Here is a 15,978-nt window from a genome sequence, read left to right on the forward strand (position 1 = left end):
TCGCCATCGAGCCCCACCCTCAACAGAGCAATCGAAGTCACATTGCCCAGCCTCGCCCCCCTTAGTTCCTCTTTACCACCTTCACGCTCTGTCTCCACAGTCTGATGTGTGATGTGTGAAGGGTCCGGGCTATGAGGATTATGGCAGTGGTGACTTTTCCCAGGAGAAGCTGGGACCCTGTTTACTAGAAGGTTTTAAAATCTCTGTACTTTCAGGTGACAGAAGGAGACATGTGGCCTGGTCAAAACACAGAGAGCTGCACTCTAAAAGATCTTTAAACATAGTAAACATACCTTGTGTGCCACAGACTGCTCCCAAACACGAGGGGACAAGTAATGCCTCTAAAACACTTAAGTTGGCTTTATTAAACGTTAGATCTTTAGCTGGGAAAACATTTTTAATTAATGATTTAATCACTGAGCACAGCCTTGATTTTATGTTTTTAACTGAAACTTGGTTGGACCAAAGTAACAGTGGAGCTGTTCTCATCTGCATTTGTTCTCCCACAAATAAGTTTGGTGATGAGTAAAAGAATTACAGATGATGTGGCAGTTTATACTGGGAGCTGGTAGTGATGTTACTGGCTTGAACTGGGTGGAGGACGCACTAATATGGAGGTATGTGGTTTGCTGGGACTCTAGCAGCGTGCTAGTGAGCACAGGTGATATGTCTTCAGACTCTAGGCAACATATTGTTTTTGATATACTTCATTTACTGTATAGAATCAAACACAGAGGGATAGAAGTGGATTTCTTATGGCTCCCTGTGAATATCGGTGTTGATGCAATGAACAGGACGATGAGTTTAAAAAGGTGCAGCAAGAAGAAGTCGTGCAGGTTTGACTATAAAATACAGTGAAAGTGAGGTGAAGAGTATAATGAAGGTAAAGATGAAGGACGAGTGGCAGGCACACTGGGACAGAGACGGGAAAGGCAGATATTATTATACAGAAAACAGTCGTGTAGAAGAAGCTGCAGCAGAGACCAGGATGGAATCTGGAGAGTCAGAGTTGGTCACACAGGCTTGAATAGCACACTTAAAAAGGTAAACATGACACAGGAAGTGTGACTTCTGTGGACCAGAGGAGACGTTTGACGGGTTGTTAGCGTCGTCAGGATGCTGGATGGAAACGCTGTGCCTGATAGGATGATTACAGGCTGGACTTTGTCTTCCTGTTACAGATGGATCCAGGCCCTGGATGACTGCTGGACACACATGACCCACACTAGGCTGCCTTCATCCATCCTTTCCTCCTTCACTGAGACTCAGAGTCAGCATGTATGTATTTATCAGGGATTTGAATCCTTTCATTACAGAGTGAAGTTAAAGTAGACGTGTGAACACACTAATAAACACAAAGGGACACAACTACTACTCCATGATGGAAAGCTGAAGTATTACACAGCTTTATGAACCTCCTGTTATCCTGGTAGACGAGTACAGCAATAAATCTTTTACTTGAACATCTTCTGGCTCCAATAAGCTTTGAAATGTGACCATGAAGTTAGAGACACACTGACTGAAACCCACAGCTGTGACTGTGGATCACATCCACACACAGTGTAGCTGCTGTCTCTGTGTGAGCCTTTGCACTGCTGCTCGCAGCACCGTTATATCACTCAGCGCTCGCTGCTGTTATTGAATCCACTTTTTACTGTCCGTGCAATCAAGCTCCTCTGCAGAGCTAGAAAATATCTTCGAACCAGTTTATGTGTTAGGGGATCCTTTGCAGCTGTGACTGTTGCCTCTGTTTTTGTCCTTTGGTTCCTGGGAGCCTTTTACATTTCCATCAGCAACAAATATCTGAACAGGCTTTATTGTAGGAAATACAGGATTAAATAGTTGTCATTATTTATTAGATGTTGTTAAAGATGATCCGATGTTTGTTTAGTTTAATGCTGTGGCTTCAGTCAGCATCACTGTGCTGTATAGTTTTATTTTTCTGATCCTTCTGTTAAAGTTGCTGAATAAAAGCTGGTTGGTCTGCACCTCACCGCTGCCTCGAGCCTCCTTCTTTAAAGCAGCAGAGGCTCTTCATTCAGGTATCACAGCTCGAGTTGTTCTGCAGGAGACCCAGAGTACTGTCCTTGGTCCATAATGACATTAACTTTGATTCATGTCAACATGAAGCCTGAACGTCTGTGATGAACACACTATCAGCATCACTGACATATTTCATCATTTAAAAACACTTCCTGTCTCTGTGGTGGTTACAGTGACATCATGCAGTTTGTGCTTTGACCTCCAGAGGGCGACAAATCAACACAGACAGAGAGCTCCATTCAAACTTTGCTGCCATCAGGAATAATTCTTCAAATATAATCATCAGTGTTTGAGCAGCTATGATATCAGGGACAATCTAGACATGTGTGACAATACTGAACATGTCACATGACACACCTCAAACATCATGTGATCCACTCTCAGTCTGCACTTTCAGTCATGACTTCATGAATTTATGATCAGTTTACTCCTGAAATATTCAAATGCTGCAGGGTGAAGAACAACAAAGTGCTGACACATGTTTGTGTTTCAAACAAGAAAACCAGCAGAAATAAATCATCTTTGGACAACATGACAGAGATTAGTGAGTTTCCAACTTGCACTTGAATGCAGCACAGACAGATTCTGATGTTCGTGGTTGTAAACGTGTCCTCAAACGCCGCTCTGACTCTTTCCTTCCTGCTCAAAGTTCCTCTTTTCTGAACTTGGTGTTTGTGCCTGACGCTGATCGTCTCCGTGTGGAGCTCCGTGTGAAGGTAACGTTAGCAGTGTGTAATGTTTCCTGGCTAACATCAGCTGTGTGCAGCTCAGTTCCAGCACAAATCTGCCGCTCCATAGTTCACGGTAACGGACTCATGAGGTCGACCGTTAAACGCTCTCCCGCCATTTTGTCTGTGTGCGCGGATGTGTACGTTTTTGTTACCACTGTCATCTCATCAATAGCCTATTTGTAAAAGATCTCTGTTCATAGTTTAGTTGGATTTTAAAACTCTGTAGTTGGACAGTTTTATTTTGGACTGATGCTAAAATTCTTGCTGATTGTTTCTGTCGAGGTTTTGTACTTGACATCCGCCATTTTGGATGTGATAAGCTGTAGAGAGTGCGTCCAAAAAGAGAAACCAGAAAGAGAACCTGTTTTATTAATAACCTCTTGCAAATAGAAGAATATGAAAAAAACAACAACAAATAGGATAAAACCTTTAAATTACTTGAATTTTTGAAATCACCATCATCTGTCAACACAAATTTGATCATTTCAAATTTTTGTTTTCATTTTCTCTTCCCAGTTACTTCTTTCTCATTCTCTTCATTCTCCTTGTCACCTTACGTCTCACTCCTTAACTGAAGTTGTAGTTCTAACATAAGAAGTCCCACCAACGTCCTTTATTTAATCTCTGTGTTGTCACAGTTATTATCATCAGATCAGACATGAGACCCAGACAACAACATAAGTTTACAAGCTAACATCATGTCAGCTAACATTAGACGATAGCATCATAAACTTTAAATTACTTTGCCTCTGATCAACAGTTTGATTACATTCTCACATCACAGGTTTATTTGCTAAGTGTGAGTCCGCCCACATTAGATCCACTTTTCAGCAGGTGGAATAATTTGTAGTATATAGGTAATACATCAACAATGCTGCCGTGGCTAAGTTAAGAATATTTATAATGTCATTTCCAAAACTTGCATATGATCTGCAATTTGTAGCAGATCTACTGACTGTCACAGAGCAGCTGGAGCAGTCTCGAATGCAGGTCAGTCCACTGCTGCCCCCTGTGGCCAAGTGCCATAGCTACTGCTGGATGAACTCGTGACACATCTGCACCTGTTTCTATGAACACATTGAGTCTGAGTGGCTGCACTTACACTGGTGCATTCAAACATATTGAAAGATGGCAGCAATGTGGATTGTCAAGACTCAAACCAACCGTTGAGCAAAGACAGCAGGATCACTTGTTTCTGTTTGTTATACAGCCAGATTTACTCGTGACACACATGTGCAGCTGCTTTATCACCTATTCTGAATTTGTTTCAAGCACAATACATTTGTTACACATGTTGGGATATTGTGTTTGTTTTAAATGTTATATACCTGTGTGGTATGTGACTTGTGTTGCCATGACGCCAGGTCTCTCTTGGAAATGAGATTTTTAATCTCAATGAGATTTTTTTTTACCTGGATAAATAAAGGACTAATTTGTAACTTTCAGTGTTTTCCGGTCTTCCAAAGGAAAAAAAACCTTCAACTACATGACATGCAGTTGTGTATTTGTTTTCACCTTATCATACACTTGAAGTTTTACAAATCACCACTTCTTTAGTGAATATCATTTCAGTCTCAGACAATCTCGTTTCTCTTACAGAGGTTGAATGCACCTTCTGTGGATGGCGGTACCACACAGTGTGCGTGGACTTCCCCTGCACAGAAGGCAACTACAAATGCTGTGAATGCTAAATAAACAGAAACAAATGATCCCTGTTGTCTTTGCTTGATGATTGGTTTGAGTCTTGACAATCCACATTGCTGGCGTTGCATCTTTCAATGCCAGCAATGGCAGGTATCAGTGCTCAAACCTTTTGTGTTTGTTTCCAACAAGTTGCCCACCTCGGGAAACAAAAATGTGTTCTTTTACTTGTCAGATGAACATATGAGACACTTTGACTCTTCAGTGCAGTGTGGAGCCTAACAAAGATCTGTTTTGTGTCCCAGCTGATCAGCAGGAGGAGGAGAGTCTGACGGAGCAGCAGAGGAACATTTTCAGCTACTTGGACTCAGCTCAGCCACTACAGAGGAAACAATGAGCTCAACACAGAAGGTGACAGACAGAGCAGGACCATATGACCAAAGATATTTATCACCATATACATTTGAACATTTGCCATAACGATGTAGCTGACGATAGAATTGACACCAGACAAAATACTTTACAGCTGCACAACTTTATTAAAAACCCATCAATGTATTTTCACTGAAACAAGCAGCTGTTGTTTATGTGCATTAAAGTTATATAAAAATGTAACCGTGCAAATGCAAATTCCTCGCTGACAGTTTAACCAAAAGGCGTTTCCAGTGGAAACTGGCCGACACATCCTGAGCATAACCATGTATAATATCCACTAAACTTCAGAAGAGGTTATACAGTCGTGGCCAAAAGGTTTGAGAATTGCATAAATATTGGAACCTGGAGAAGTTGCTGCTTAAGTTTTTATAATAGCATTTTGCCTGCACTCCAGAATGTTATGAGGAGTGATCAGATGAACTGCATCATCCTTCTTTGCCATGAAAACGAACTTAATCCCCAAAAAGCCTTACCACTGCATTTCATTGCTGTCATCAAAGGACCTGCTGAGACCATTTCAGTGATCGTCTTCTTAACTCAGGTGAGAATGTTGGCGAGCACGAGGCTGGAGATCATCATGGCTGTATCCCGATTCAGGTTCTGCAGCTTTAAAGTCCTCAAGGGTACTCAAAGACCGCTAAGGCCGAAGTGCGAGGCTCGTAGGCTCGTGAAATGGGACGTCTAGCCTCCGTCGCGCTGCCCAGGTTGCCTAGCAACCATGATACTAACAGCTGGAAACGTTTCATACAGCTTTGTTTGACAGAAATGAAGGAGAACATATTTAGTTCATTTGTTTCTACATGAGCTCTGTGTGATTTGATGAGTATCTGAGGCTGAGACCACAGGACTGTGAAACATGATTGTTGGGCTTCATTTCTGTGCTGAACAGTCGTTTAAGATTAGCTGTAAATAACAATTAGCTGATGTTGTTCATGAGACTAAAGTCATCTCACTGTGGTAATGTAAATATAATATGGCCAATATTATAGTTATTATTTTAATCACTTCACTCACAGACAAGTATCTGTGACAGTGTGTATACAGATGTATCATATATAAGAGACAAATATTGTTCCTTTAATATGTTGGTACTAAATGTGGCTCAGTGCTTACATATATGTGTAAAAAGCAAATGTAGGAGCTGTGATAACTGTGTCTGATAGAATGAAGAGTAGACTGATATATGAAATATTCCTTTATTGGGTGAGAAAATCAGACCATGTCATAACTGCTTTAAGTCACACAGAATAGATATCAGAGCCTTAAACAGGCTGACTTCTGCTAAATGGGTCAAACTGGGCAGAAAGTCTACAAACACATAACATCCTTATAGAATATGATGTAACACTATAGATCAACTTAGCTCAGAATATATAAAGCATATAAACAGTTACAGCAATATGATGCAACAAACACAGCAGCTACTGATCCAAAATACTCAAAGCTTCATAGAACTGAAACCAACATTTATTTTTAGCTCCATCCTGCTGCTGATACAGACTTTAGGTTTCTGAACATTAAACTTGTTGCTGCCTTTCATAGTGTGTAACTTGAAGGCCCTGAGTACTTTCTCCCACACTGAAAACACTGGGATGATCACATTATTTGAACATTACCTAATAAGACTGATTCAGGACCAGAGATGGGCAGTAACGCGTTACTTGTAACCCAAGTAAGGGATTACTATTGCAAAAACGGTAATTAGATTACCGTTACTTTCCCGTAGGAACGCTGCGTTACTAAAACCGTGATTTCTTTGCGAGAATGTCTCACGACAGTGACGTAAGCGAGTGCGCCGTTAGTGACAACAGCTGTGTGGAGATCAACATTGGATCATATATCGAGTTCCTTTAGAATAAACAAACATAGGATTTATTATCACTGAATAATTATGTATAAATCTATACAAATTATAGAAATATGTAATAGGAAACAACAAAATAATCAAAATTATAAAATTGTGTGTGTGTGTGTGTGTGTGTGTGTGTGTGTGTGTGTGTGTGTGTGTGTGTACACAATCAGGAGGGATGGGCATGATTTTAGTGTTTGAACAGTCATGAATTATCTTTAACAGCAGGTTGGATGTAATGTGTTAGAACTACCAGCAGGTGGGGATAAGAGACCTTTAAGGTGTTTGGTGCCACGCTCCACCTTCAGGTTTAAAACTAGTGTTAATGGAGTTTGAAGGTTGAGTTTGTTCCACGACTGCATTTCACTCACTGCCTCTGTTTGTATCTCTGTCACTGCAGGACCAACATGGAGCCAGAAGTCAGCGCTCTCAGGAGGCCGACAAACCTCACAGAAGAAAGGGAGAGAAAAAACACACCTGTGACGAGTGTGGGAAGGGTTTTACTGAGAAGGGTAAACTAAAACGGCATCAGGTCATCCACACTGGAGAGAGACCGTTCAGCTGTGACTTGTGTGGAAAGTCTTTTTCCTTCAAGGATGCTCTAAAAAGACACCAACTCATCCACAGTGGAGTTAAAGCGTACAGCTGTGATCAGTGTGGCAGAGCTTTTACTCGTAGTAGCCACTTACAGAGTCATCTAGTTACCCACTCTGGAATTAAGCCATACAGCTGTGACGAGTGTGGGATGGGTTTTACTGTGAGGGCTTCACTAAAACAGCATCAGGTCATCCACAGTGGAGTTAAAGCGTACAGCTGTGATCAGTGTGGCAGAGCTTTTACTCACAGTAGCAACTTACAGAAGCATCTAGTTACCCACTCTGGAATTAAGCCATACAGCTGTGACGAGTGTGGGATGGAGTTTACTCTGAAAGCTTCACTAAAACGGCATCAGGTCATCCACACTGGAGAGAGACCGTTCAGCTGTGACTTGTGTGGAAAGTCTTTTTCCTTGAAGGGTTCCCTAAAACAACACCAACTCGTCCACAGTGGAGTTAAAGCGTACAGCTGTGATCAGTGTGGCAGAGCTTTTACTCACAGTAGCAACTTACAGAAGCATCTAGTTACCCACTCTGGAATTAAGGCATACAGCTGTGATCAGTGTGGCAGAGCTTTTACTCACAGTAGCCACTTACAGAGTCATCTAGTTACCCACTCTGGAATTAAGGCATACAGCTGTGATCAGTGTGGCAGAGCTTTTACTCACAGTAGCAACTTACAGAAGCATCTAGTTATCCACTCTGGAATTAAGGCATACAGCTGTGATCAGTGTGGCAGAGCTTTTACTCACAGTAGCCACTTACAGAGGCATCTAGTTACCCACTCTGGAATTAAGCCATACAGCTGTGACATCTGTGGAAAAACTTTCAGCCAGAGAGGGAGCCGAAATACACACCTACGCATTCACACCAGACATGATGTGTACTGCTGTGAACAGTGTGGCAAATACTTTACAACAGACGCAGACTTACAACGACACATGTTTACCCACACTGAGGAGAGACCTTATCAATGTGACCTGTGTGAGAAGACTTTTAAATCTCCACGTCACCTGAGACAACACCAACAGATCCACACCAGAAAGAGACTCTACAAGTGCAGCTACTGTGAGGTATGTATTTATATTGTTATCTTGTCATTTTAGCCTGACTGTTTGGAACAACTCCTCCTTGAATCACTACCTTATCGTGGTGGAGGGGTTTGTGTGTCCCAGGGATCCCAGGGGCTATGTTGTCTGGGGGCTTTTGCCCCCTGGTAGGGTCTCCCATGGCAAATTGGCCCTGGGTGAGGGACCAGACAAAGAGCGATTCAAAAGACCCTTATGAACAGTTTACCCTGCCCGGGATAGGGTTACCGGGGCCCCGCCCTGGAGCCAGGCCCGGGGAGGGTGCCCGAGGGCGAGCGTCTGGTGGCCGGGCCTTAGTCCATGGGGCCCGGCCGGGCACAGCCCGAAGAGGAGACATGGGCCCATCCTCCCGCAGGCCCACCACCCGCAGGAGGCGCCATAGGGGTCGGGTGCATTGTGTGCCGGGTGGCGGCCAGGAGCGGAGGCCCTGGCGGACTGACCCCCGGCTGCCAAGACTGGCAATAAGGACATGGAATGTCACCTCTCTGGTGGGGAAGGAGCCTGAGTTAGTGCGTGAGGTTGAGAGGTACCGGCTAGATATAGTCGGGCTCACCTCTACACATGGCTTGGGCTCTGGAACCAGTCTCCTGGAGAGGGGCTGGACTCTGTCTCAGTCTGGAGTTGCCCCTGGTGAGAGGCGGCGGGCTGGGGTGGGTATTCTAATATCCCCTCGGCTTGCTGCCGGTACGTTGGGGTTTTTCCCGGTGGACGAGAGGGTTTGTTCCCTGCGCCTTAGGGTCGGGGAACGGGTCCTGACTGTCATCTGCGCTTATGCGCCGAGTGGCAGTTCAGAGTACCCAGCCTTCTTAGAGTCCCTGGGGGGGGGGGGGGGGGGGTGCTGGAGGGTGCTCAACCTGGAGACTCTGTTGTCCTGCTGGGAGACTTCAATGCTCACGTGGGTAACGACAGCGAGACCTGGAGGGGCGTGATTGGGAGGAACGGCCTCCCTGATCTGAACCCGAGCGGTGCTTTGTTATTGGACTTCTGTGCTAATCACAGTTTGGCCATAACGAACACCCTGTTCGAACATAAGAGTGTCCATAAGTGCACGTGGCACCAGGACGCTCTAGGCCGTAGGTCGATGATCGATTTTGTAATCGTATCAGCAGACCTGTGACTATATGTTCTGGACACTCGGGTAAAGAGAGGGGCTGAGCTGTCAACTGATCACCACCTGGTGGTGAGTTGGATCAGGTGGCGGGGGAGGACGCTGGACAGACCTGGTGCACCTAAACGCGTAGTGAGGGTGTGCTGGGAACGTCTAGCAGAGGCCCCAGTCCGCGAGATCTTCAACGCACACCTCCGGCAGAGCTTCAACAGCATTCCGAGGGAGACTGGGGACATTGAGTCCGAATGGACCATGTTCAGCGTCTCCATTGCCGAAGCTGCTGCATTGAGCTGCGGCCGCAAGGTGGTTGGTGCCTGCCGCGGTGGTAATCCCCGAACCAAATGGTGGACACCAGAGGTCAAGGGAGCCACCAGGCTGAAGAAGGAGTCCTATCGGGCTTGGTTGGCCTGTGGGACTCCGGAGGCAGCCGACAGGTATCGACAGGCCAAGCGGAATGCGGCTCGGGCAGTGGCTGAAGCAAAAACTCGGGTGTGGGAGGAGTTCGGAGAGGCCATGGAAAAAGACTTTCGGACTGCCTCGAAGAGATTCTGGCAAACCGTCAGGCGTCTCAGGAGGGGAAAGCGGTGCTCTACCTGCACTGTGTATAGTGCTGGCGGAGCGCTGCTGACGTCGACTGAGAAAATTGTCGGGCGGTGGAAGGAATACTTCGAGGACCTCCTTAATCCTACTGACACGTCTTCCGAGGAGGAAGCAGAGTCTGGGGATGAGGGGAATGACCCACCAATTTCCGGGGGCGAGGTCACTGAGGCAGTTAAACAACTCCTTGGTGGCAGAGCCCCTGGTGTTGATGAGGTCCGCCCCGAGTTCCTGAAGGCTCTGGACGTTGTAGGGCTGTCCTGGTTGACACGCCTCTGCAATGTTGCGTGGAGATCAGGGGCAGTACCTGTGGACTGGCAGACCGGGGTGGTGGTCCCCATCTTTAAGAAGGGGGACCGGAGGGTGTGTTCCAACTACAGGGGGATCACACTCCTCAGCCTCCCTGGGAAAGTCTATGCCAGGGTGCTGGAAAGGAGAGTTCGTCCGCTAGTCGAACCTCGGATACAGGAGGAACAATGCGGTTTTCGTCCTGGTCGCGGAACACTGGACCAGCTCTTTATCCTCTCCAGGATACTTGAGGGTGCATGGGAGTTTGCCCAACCAGTCTACATGTGTTTTGTGGACTTGGAGAAGGCATTCGACCGTGTCCCTCGGGGTGTCCTGTGGGAGGTGTTGCGGGAGTATGGGGTGTCTGGCCCATTGCTACGGGCCATTCGATCCCTATACAACCGTTGCAAGAGCTTGGTTCGCATTGCCGGCAATCAGTCGGACTCGTTCCCGGTGGGTGATGGGCTCCGCCAGGGCTGCCCTTTGTCTCCGGTTCTGTTCATAATTTTTATGGACAGGATTTCTAGGCGCAGCCAAGTGGCGGAGGGCTTTCGCTTTGGTGGCCTCAGAATCTCATCTCTGATTTTTGCAGATGATGTGGTTCTGTTGGCTCCATCGGGTGAGGGCCTCCAGCTCGCACTGGAACGGTTCGCAGCCGAGTGTGAAGCAGCGGGAATGAGGATCAGCACCTCCAAATCTGAGGCCATGGTTCTCAGCCGGAAAAGGGTGGAGTGCCCACTCCGGGTCGGGGATGAGTTCCTGCCCCAAGTGGAGGAGTTCAAGTATCTCGGGGTCTTGTTCGCGAGTGATGGGAGAAGGGAGCCGGAGATCGACAGACGGATTGGGGCTGCGGCTGCAGTAATGCGGACGCTGCACCGGTCCGTCGTGGTGAAGAGGGAGCTGAGTGTAAAAGCGAAGCTCTCAATTTACCGGTCGATCTACGTCCCTACCCTCACCTATGGCCACGAGCTGTGGGTAGTGACCGAAAGAACGAGATCGCGGATACAAGCGGCAGAAATGAGCTTCCTCCGAAGGGTGGCTGGCCTCTCCCTTAGAGATAGGGTGAGAAGTTCGGCCATCCGGGAGGGGCTCAGAGTAGAGCAGCTGCTGCTCCACATTGAAAGGAGCCAGCTGAGGTGGTTCGGGCATCTGACAAGGATGCCCCCTGGGCGCCTCCTGGGTCAGGTGTTCCAGGCATGTCCCACCGGGAGGAGGCCCCGGGGCAGACCCAGGACACGCTGGAGAGATTATATCTCTCGGCTGGCCTGGGAACGCCTTGGTGTTCCCCCGGATAAGCTGGAGGAGGTGGCTGGGGAGAGGGAGGTCTGGGCCTCTTTGCTTAGGCCGCTGCCCCCGCGACCCGGCCTCGGATAAAGCGGATGAAGATGGATGGATGGATGGATGTTTGGAACAACTCTGCTCATTAAACTGTGTTAGCATGTTAGCAATTCTACTGCATGGAAAAGCAGCTCTGAGTGATTATTCAGATTTTCCTTTCAGTTATGATTTTAGTATTACTGTAGTATTATGGTGGTAGTATTGGAGTTATTGCAGCCCAGTAAACTGAGTGTGTTAACTGAAACAGTCAAATGTAGTTGGACGTCTGCAGAGATGCTCTTTATTTCAGGCGACGTTCAGGATACAAATGTTGAAGGACTGACTTACACTGTCTTTGTGTCTTTGTTTAGAAGCAGAGCGACACAGATGGATCCAGTTCTCAACCCTGTCATCACTGTGGTGGTGGGAAAGACTTTCATTGTGACCTCTGTGGAAAAACTTTCAGTCGGCAAAAGACCCTAAAAGTACATCAACGTAGACACACTAGAGACAAACTGAAATACTGCAAAGAATGTGGGAGAAGCTTCACCACACCAAGTGAGTTAAAACAACATGAACTGATTCACAGTGGGGTTAAAAAGCACTTCTGTGATCAGTGTGGGTCATCCTTCACCACTGCAGGTGAGCTTAAAACACACAAACGAGTCCACACAGGAGAGAAACCACACAAGTGCAGACACTGTGAGAGAAGCTTCTCACATTCAAGTACTCGTAACAGGCATGAACGTGCACACATGGAAGGAAACTACAGCTGTGACCAGTGTGACAAGAGCTTCAGGAATCTCAGTTCATACTCTGCACACAAACGATCCCACGTTACTAATAAACTGTTTCACTGTTACCAATGTGCCCAAACATTCACCTCATTGTCTGCTCTGTGCAAACATCAGCGCCATCACTCAGGGCTGAAATCACTCCCATCACTGGATCACAGTGAATCTGAAGACACAGAAAGATCCTCTGGTTTCTGTGTCAGACTCAAAAAGCTTGAGATCAGGCTCCACAGAGTTCAGATAGAATCATTTAAACTTGTGTTGAACTGAACTGGTTGCTGGGCTGAACTTCTACATAATACAGATCTACATGGGATCTTCTTTTCTGTTGTTTTACTGAGTCAGTTTTTGTCCTTTTTTCTCTGTCCTGGTTTTGCTCGTCTGTAAATGATTGAAACTCAGTCAAACAGTTCATTGTTCTCCAGCAAAACGTTTTGGAAACTCATGTTTAACCTTTAAAACTCTGACATGTTTTAGCACACAAGGCTTCATCGGGGAGTTCACTCATGATTGGACCATGAGAACAAAGGTTTTTAGTTCTTTCAAAGAGAGTCTTGGAGATGTTTGATGTTTCTGTTTTTCTGAAACCACCTGAAAGAAAAACTATTTTTCTTGCTTTATGTAGTGTGGAAGTTTTTAATGTTTCTTCATCTGTGATGTTCTTGAATGTGTTCACGTGAAGATGGTACAAATAAACTGTCCTTTCAGCTTTAGCTCCTAATTTATTCATTATTTATGGATGTAGCACAGCAGCCGTCTCTTGATTAACACATGGAGGGCTCGGGATCTAATGGTGTCGTCTCCCTAATTTGCCCACTCAGTAAATCTCACTCATGGCCAAGAAATTGAAATAAACCTTGTTTCCCTGCTGGATAGTGATCCACTGTAACTCTGCTCCTCCTTCCTGTTTAGGATTTCTGTGGCTGAAGTAAAATTCCCTCCATCCATCACTTATCCCAGCTAACCCAAAGTGAAATAAAGTTTTGCTGGTCTTAAAAAAGCATTACAATAATGGGCATTACCAATGCAAACTGAATGATACAGAAGATGAAAGAAGAGACTTTGATCAGTTAATAAAGCTCATGATCTGGATTCATTGTGGCTGCTACACAGATACTTCTGGGTCACTTCTCTCAGTTAGGAACCTTCCTCACCAAACTGACTGTTGGACCACACCCCTGGTTTCATGAGAAATTGTTTCAGCCATGATTTCTCTTCCTGTATTTCAGAGTAAAGACTGAAGTGACAAATGGAAGCATGTTTAAAAAACACAATGTGAGAGAGACGTTGAGGTCCTTAGAAGTTACCCTGGGTTTTTCTGTCACCCTGCTAGATGTTACACACCTTGTTATTGGACTGATTTCTACTGCTGGACTACTCCTGCGGAGAGTAACAATACTCTTACTAATTAGCTCCCTTTCACACCTTTGGGGATATTTATTTTTGTGTTTGCAGCGCTGTGAGCCAGAACAGCGAGAGAAAAATCTGCAACAGCAACGAGCCGAATGCTTACGTGAATCGCAGCAGCTGCACATGTGCTACGCTGAATTAGAGGATATCTTTGCTCTGGATTTCTATTTCTACTTTTTCATTTCTATATGATTCTTCTTGCATCTAAACAAAGATGATTCAATTTGCTAAATGTTGATGGCTCTTCGTGCTCAGGTGTAAATGAGACGTAATATTTGCTCTTGGTTTGGTTCTCCTATACAGAACCTTGCAGTACAACAGAAACCTAAAAACATTATTTGTAGTTGTTATTCTTAGTTGTTCTGCTGCCTAAATACCACAGGGTCTGATTATGAAGTTATTGAGCTGCACATACTTTACGACCTGCTTAAGTTCGAGGTCACAGCGTCTGTAGAGCAGCTGGAACATAATGAAGTCTACAAGGTTAAAGTTTTCTCTTCAGTTATTGTTCTTTCTGCTGCTTGGTTTGATGGAGCTGAGAGCTTTTGTTTTTATTATTGTTATTATAATTATCATTAATATTTTACTCTCTAGAAGCTTTAAAATAGTGTTTGTGTTTGAAAAAATTGATTTAAGAATTGAACAGAAACATCTGTCCTTCTGAAAATCGCCCAAAGGCACGGAGACAAAGTCAAAGGATGCAACCTGTAACTTTCTCTTCCTTCATGTCAGGACCATCATCCATGATTTATATAAAATGCATATAGCAACAGTAGCACTTTAGTTTGGACTTTATGATTTCTGTAACTGGTGTGGGGATGAACAAAAAGTATTTTACCAGCATAATATAATCTGCAGTATGATCATTGCTTTAACAATGTAATAGATAGCTTTAAGATGGCCTTAAGATGTTTATGATGATGCTAACTTTGTATTTCAGGGGCAGTTATAATTATTTTATACATATTGCATATCTGTGCTTATTTGAGTTGATGTTCAGGTTCTTTAAAGGTCGTAAGCCTCACTGACGTGACTGTTCAGGTGATACATGCTGAGGGAAAACTAGAACATAGAAGGAATTGCAATACATGCTTACAAAACACGTATATCAGTTTATTTTATTATCTTTTATATGTTCATATTCTTGTATTAAGCTTTTAGTAGAGGTTCTTGGTTAAAACATTTATTTAGTAGAAGATATACACATAGTCTCAGTGAGCTTCTGGTCTGGTAAAAGGTCAGAAGTGCAACAGGTGAATTGAGAAAGAGCATTTGAGGACGAGACACAGACAGTAGGTGAAGAGGTGACACAAAGAGCATGTGAGGTCAACACACACACACACACACACACACTTTAAATTAGATTTATTTAGAGGAGAGGTTAGTTATGTTTGGCTGTAACTGCAAAATTGTCTTGGTAAAAGAGGAACCGTTTCTTGGTGTCTCGGCAAGAAAGAGGAACAAGACAAGAACTGAAAGGTAGACAGGAAGGGCTAGCCATGAAAATAGAAGATGATTTTCTAGGTGAAAAGTCATGATGATGTTGATCTGATCTATGTATAAAATGTATCTGTGACGCATGAAGGGGCGTCAGTAAATAAACCCTGATGTTATAAAATAATTGTTTGTGCTTTAGTAAGTCGAAGATCAATTGCTGTGTTCAGTGATCTTCCCACATGTGAATTAAAATCTTCGTTTGACTTCACCCGGCCGGACCAGTGTGGTTATTTTTCGATCACCTCTTGTACCCTTTCTCAATTCTTGAATCTTAACATTTGGGGGCTTCGTCCGGTGGTTGAGTAAGGGAGAAAAGTGGAGGTGTGAGCGGTGGTCCGAGGTGGTCAGACGGGCAGACATGAATTCCAGTGGCCGAAGTGAGTGGGCATAAGCCGGCTTATCCAAAAGGTAAGGCACTACCTGTTGAATTATTTCCAAAGTGTGCCAAATTGGACATGATAAAATTTAAGTCTACTCACTGAAGTTACTGGTGGATGTCTGTTTTGATTTTGATGAAAATTTCATGAGTTGAAGCAGTTAGAGTTCTGCTAAGAAGAAATGAAAGCAGTAAAGTCTGCTAAAGC

At 44.7% G+C, this 15,978-nt stretch overlaps 1 protein-coding gene across 1 annotated transcript; it reads left to right on the forward strand.

The window, feature by feature from the left end:
• Positions 1–13,553, forward strand: LOC146576953 (uncharacterized). Its single transcript, XM_085268165.1, has 5 exons — positions 1–2,587; positions 2,693–2,759; positions 4,721–4,826; positions 7,100–8,368; positions 12,065–13,553. Exons 3-5 carry the CDS (start codon positions 4,809–4,811, stop codon positions 12,755–12,757), a joined length of 1,980 nt encoding a protein of 659 aa, XP_085124291.1. The 5' UTR covers positions 1–2,587; positions 2,693–2,759; positions 4,721–4,808; the 3' UTR covers positions 12,758–13,553.
• Positions 13,554–15,978: the final 2,425 nt, after the last annotated feature.

This window comes from Mchenga conophoros, linkage group LG3 (assembly GCF_057382185.1).
Source record: "Mchenga conophoros isolate Kocher_MC1m ecotype Shallow Benthic linkage group LG3, M_conophoros_male_GT1.1, whole genome shotgun sequence".
Classification (NCBI taxonomy): Eukaryota; Metazoa; Chordata; class Actinopteri; order Cichliformes; family Cichlidae; genus Mchenga; species Mchenga conophoros.

Coding starts and splice junctions, on each gene's coding strand:
- LOC146576953 (XM_085268165.1), top strand. Junction 8,369..12,064: donor ACAAGTGCAGCTACTGTGAG/GTATGTATTTAT, acceptor GTCTTTGTTTAG/AAGCAGAGCGACACAGATGG.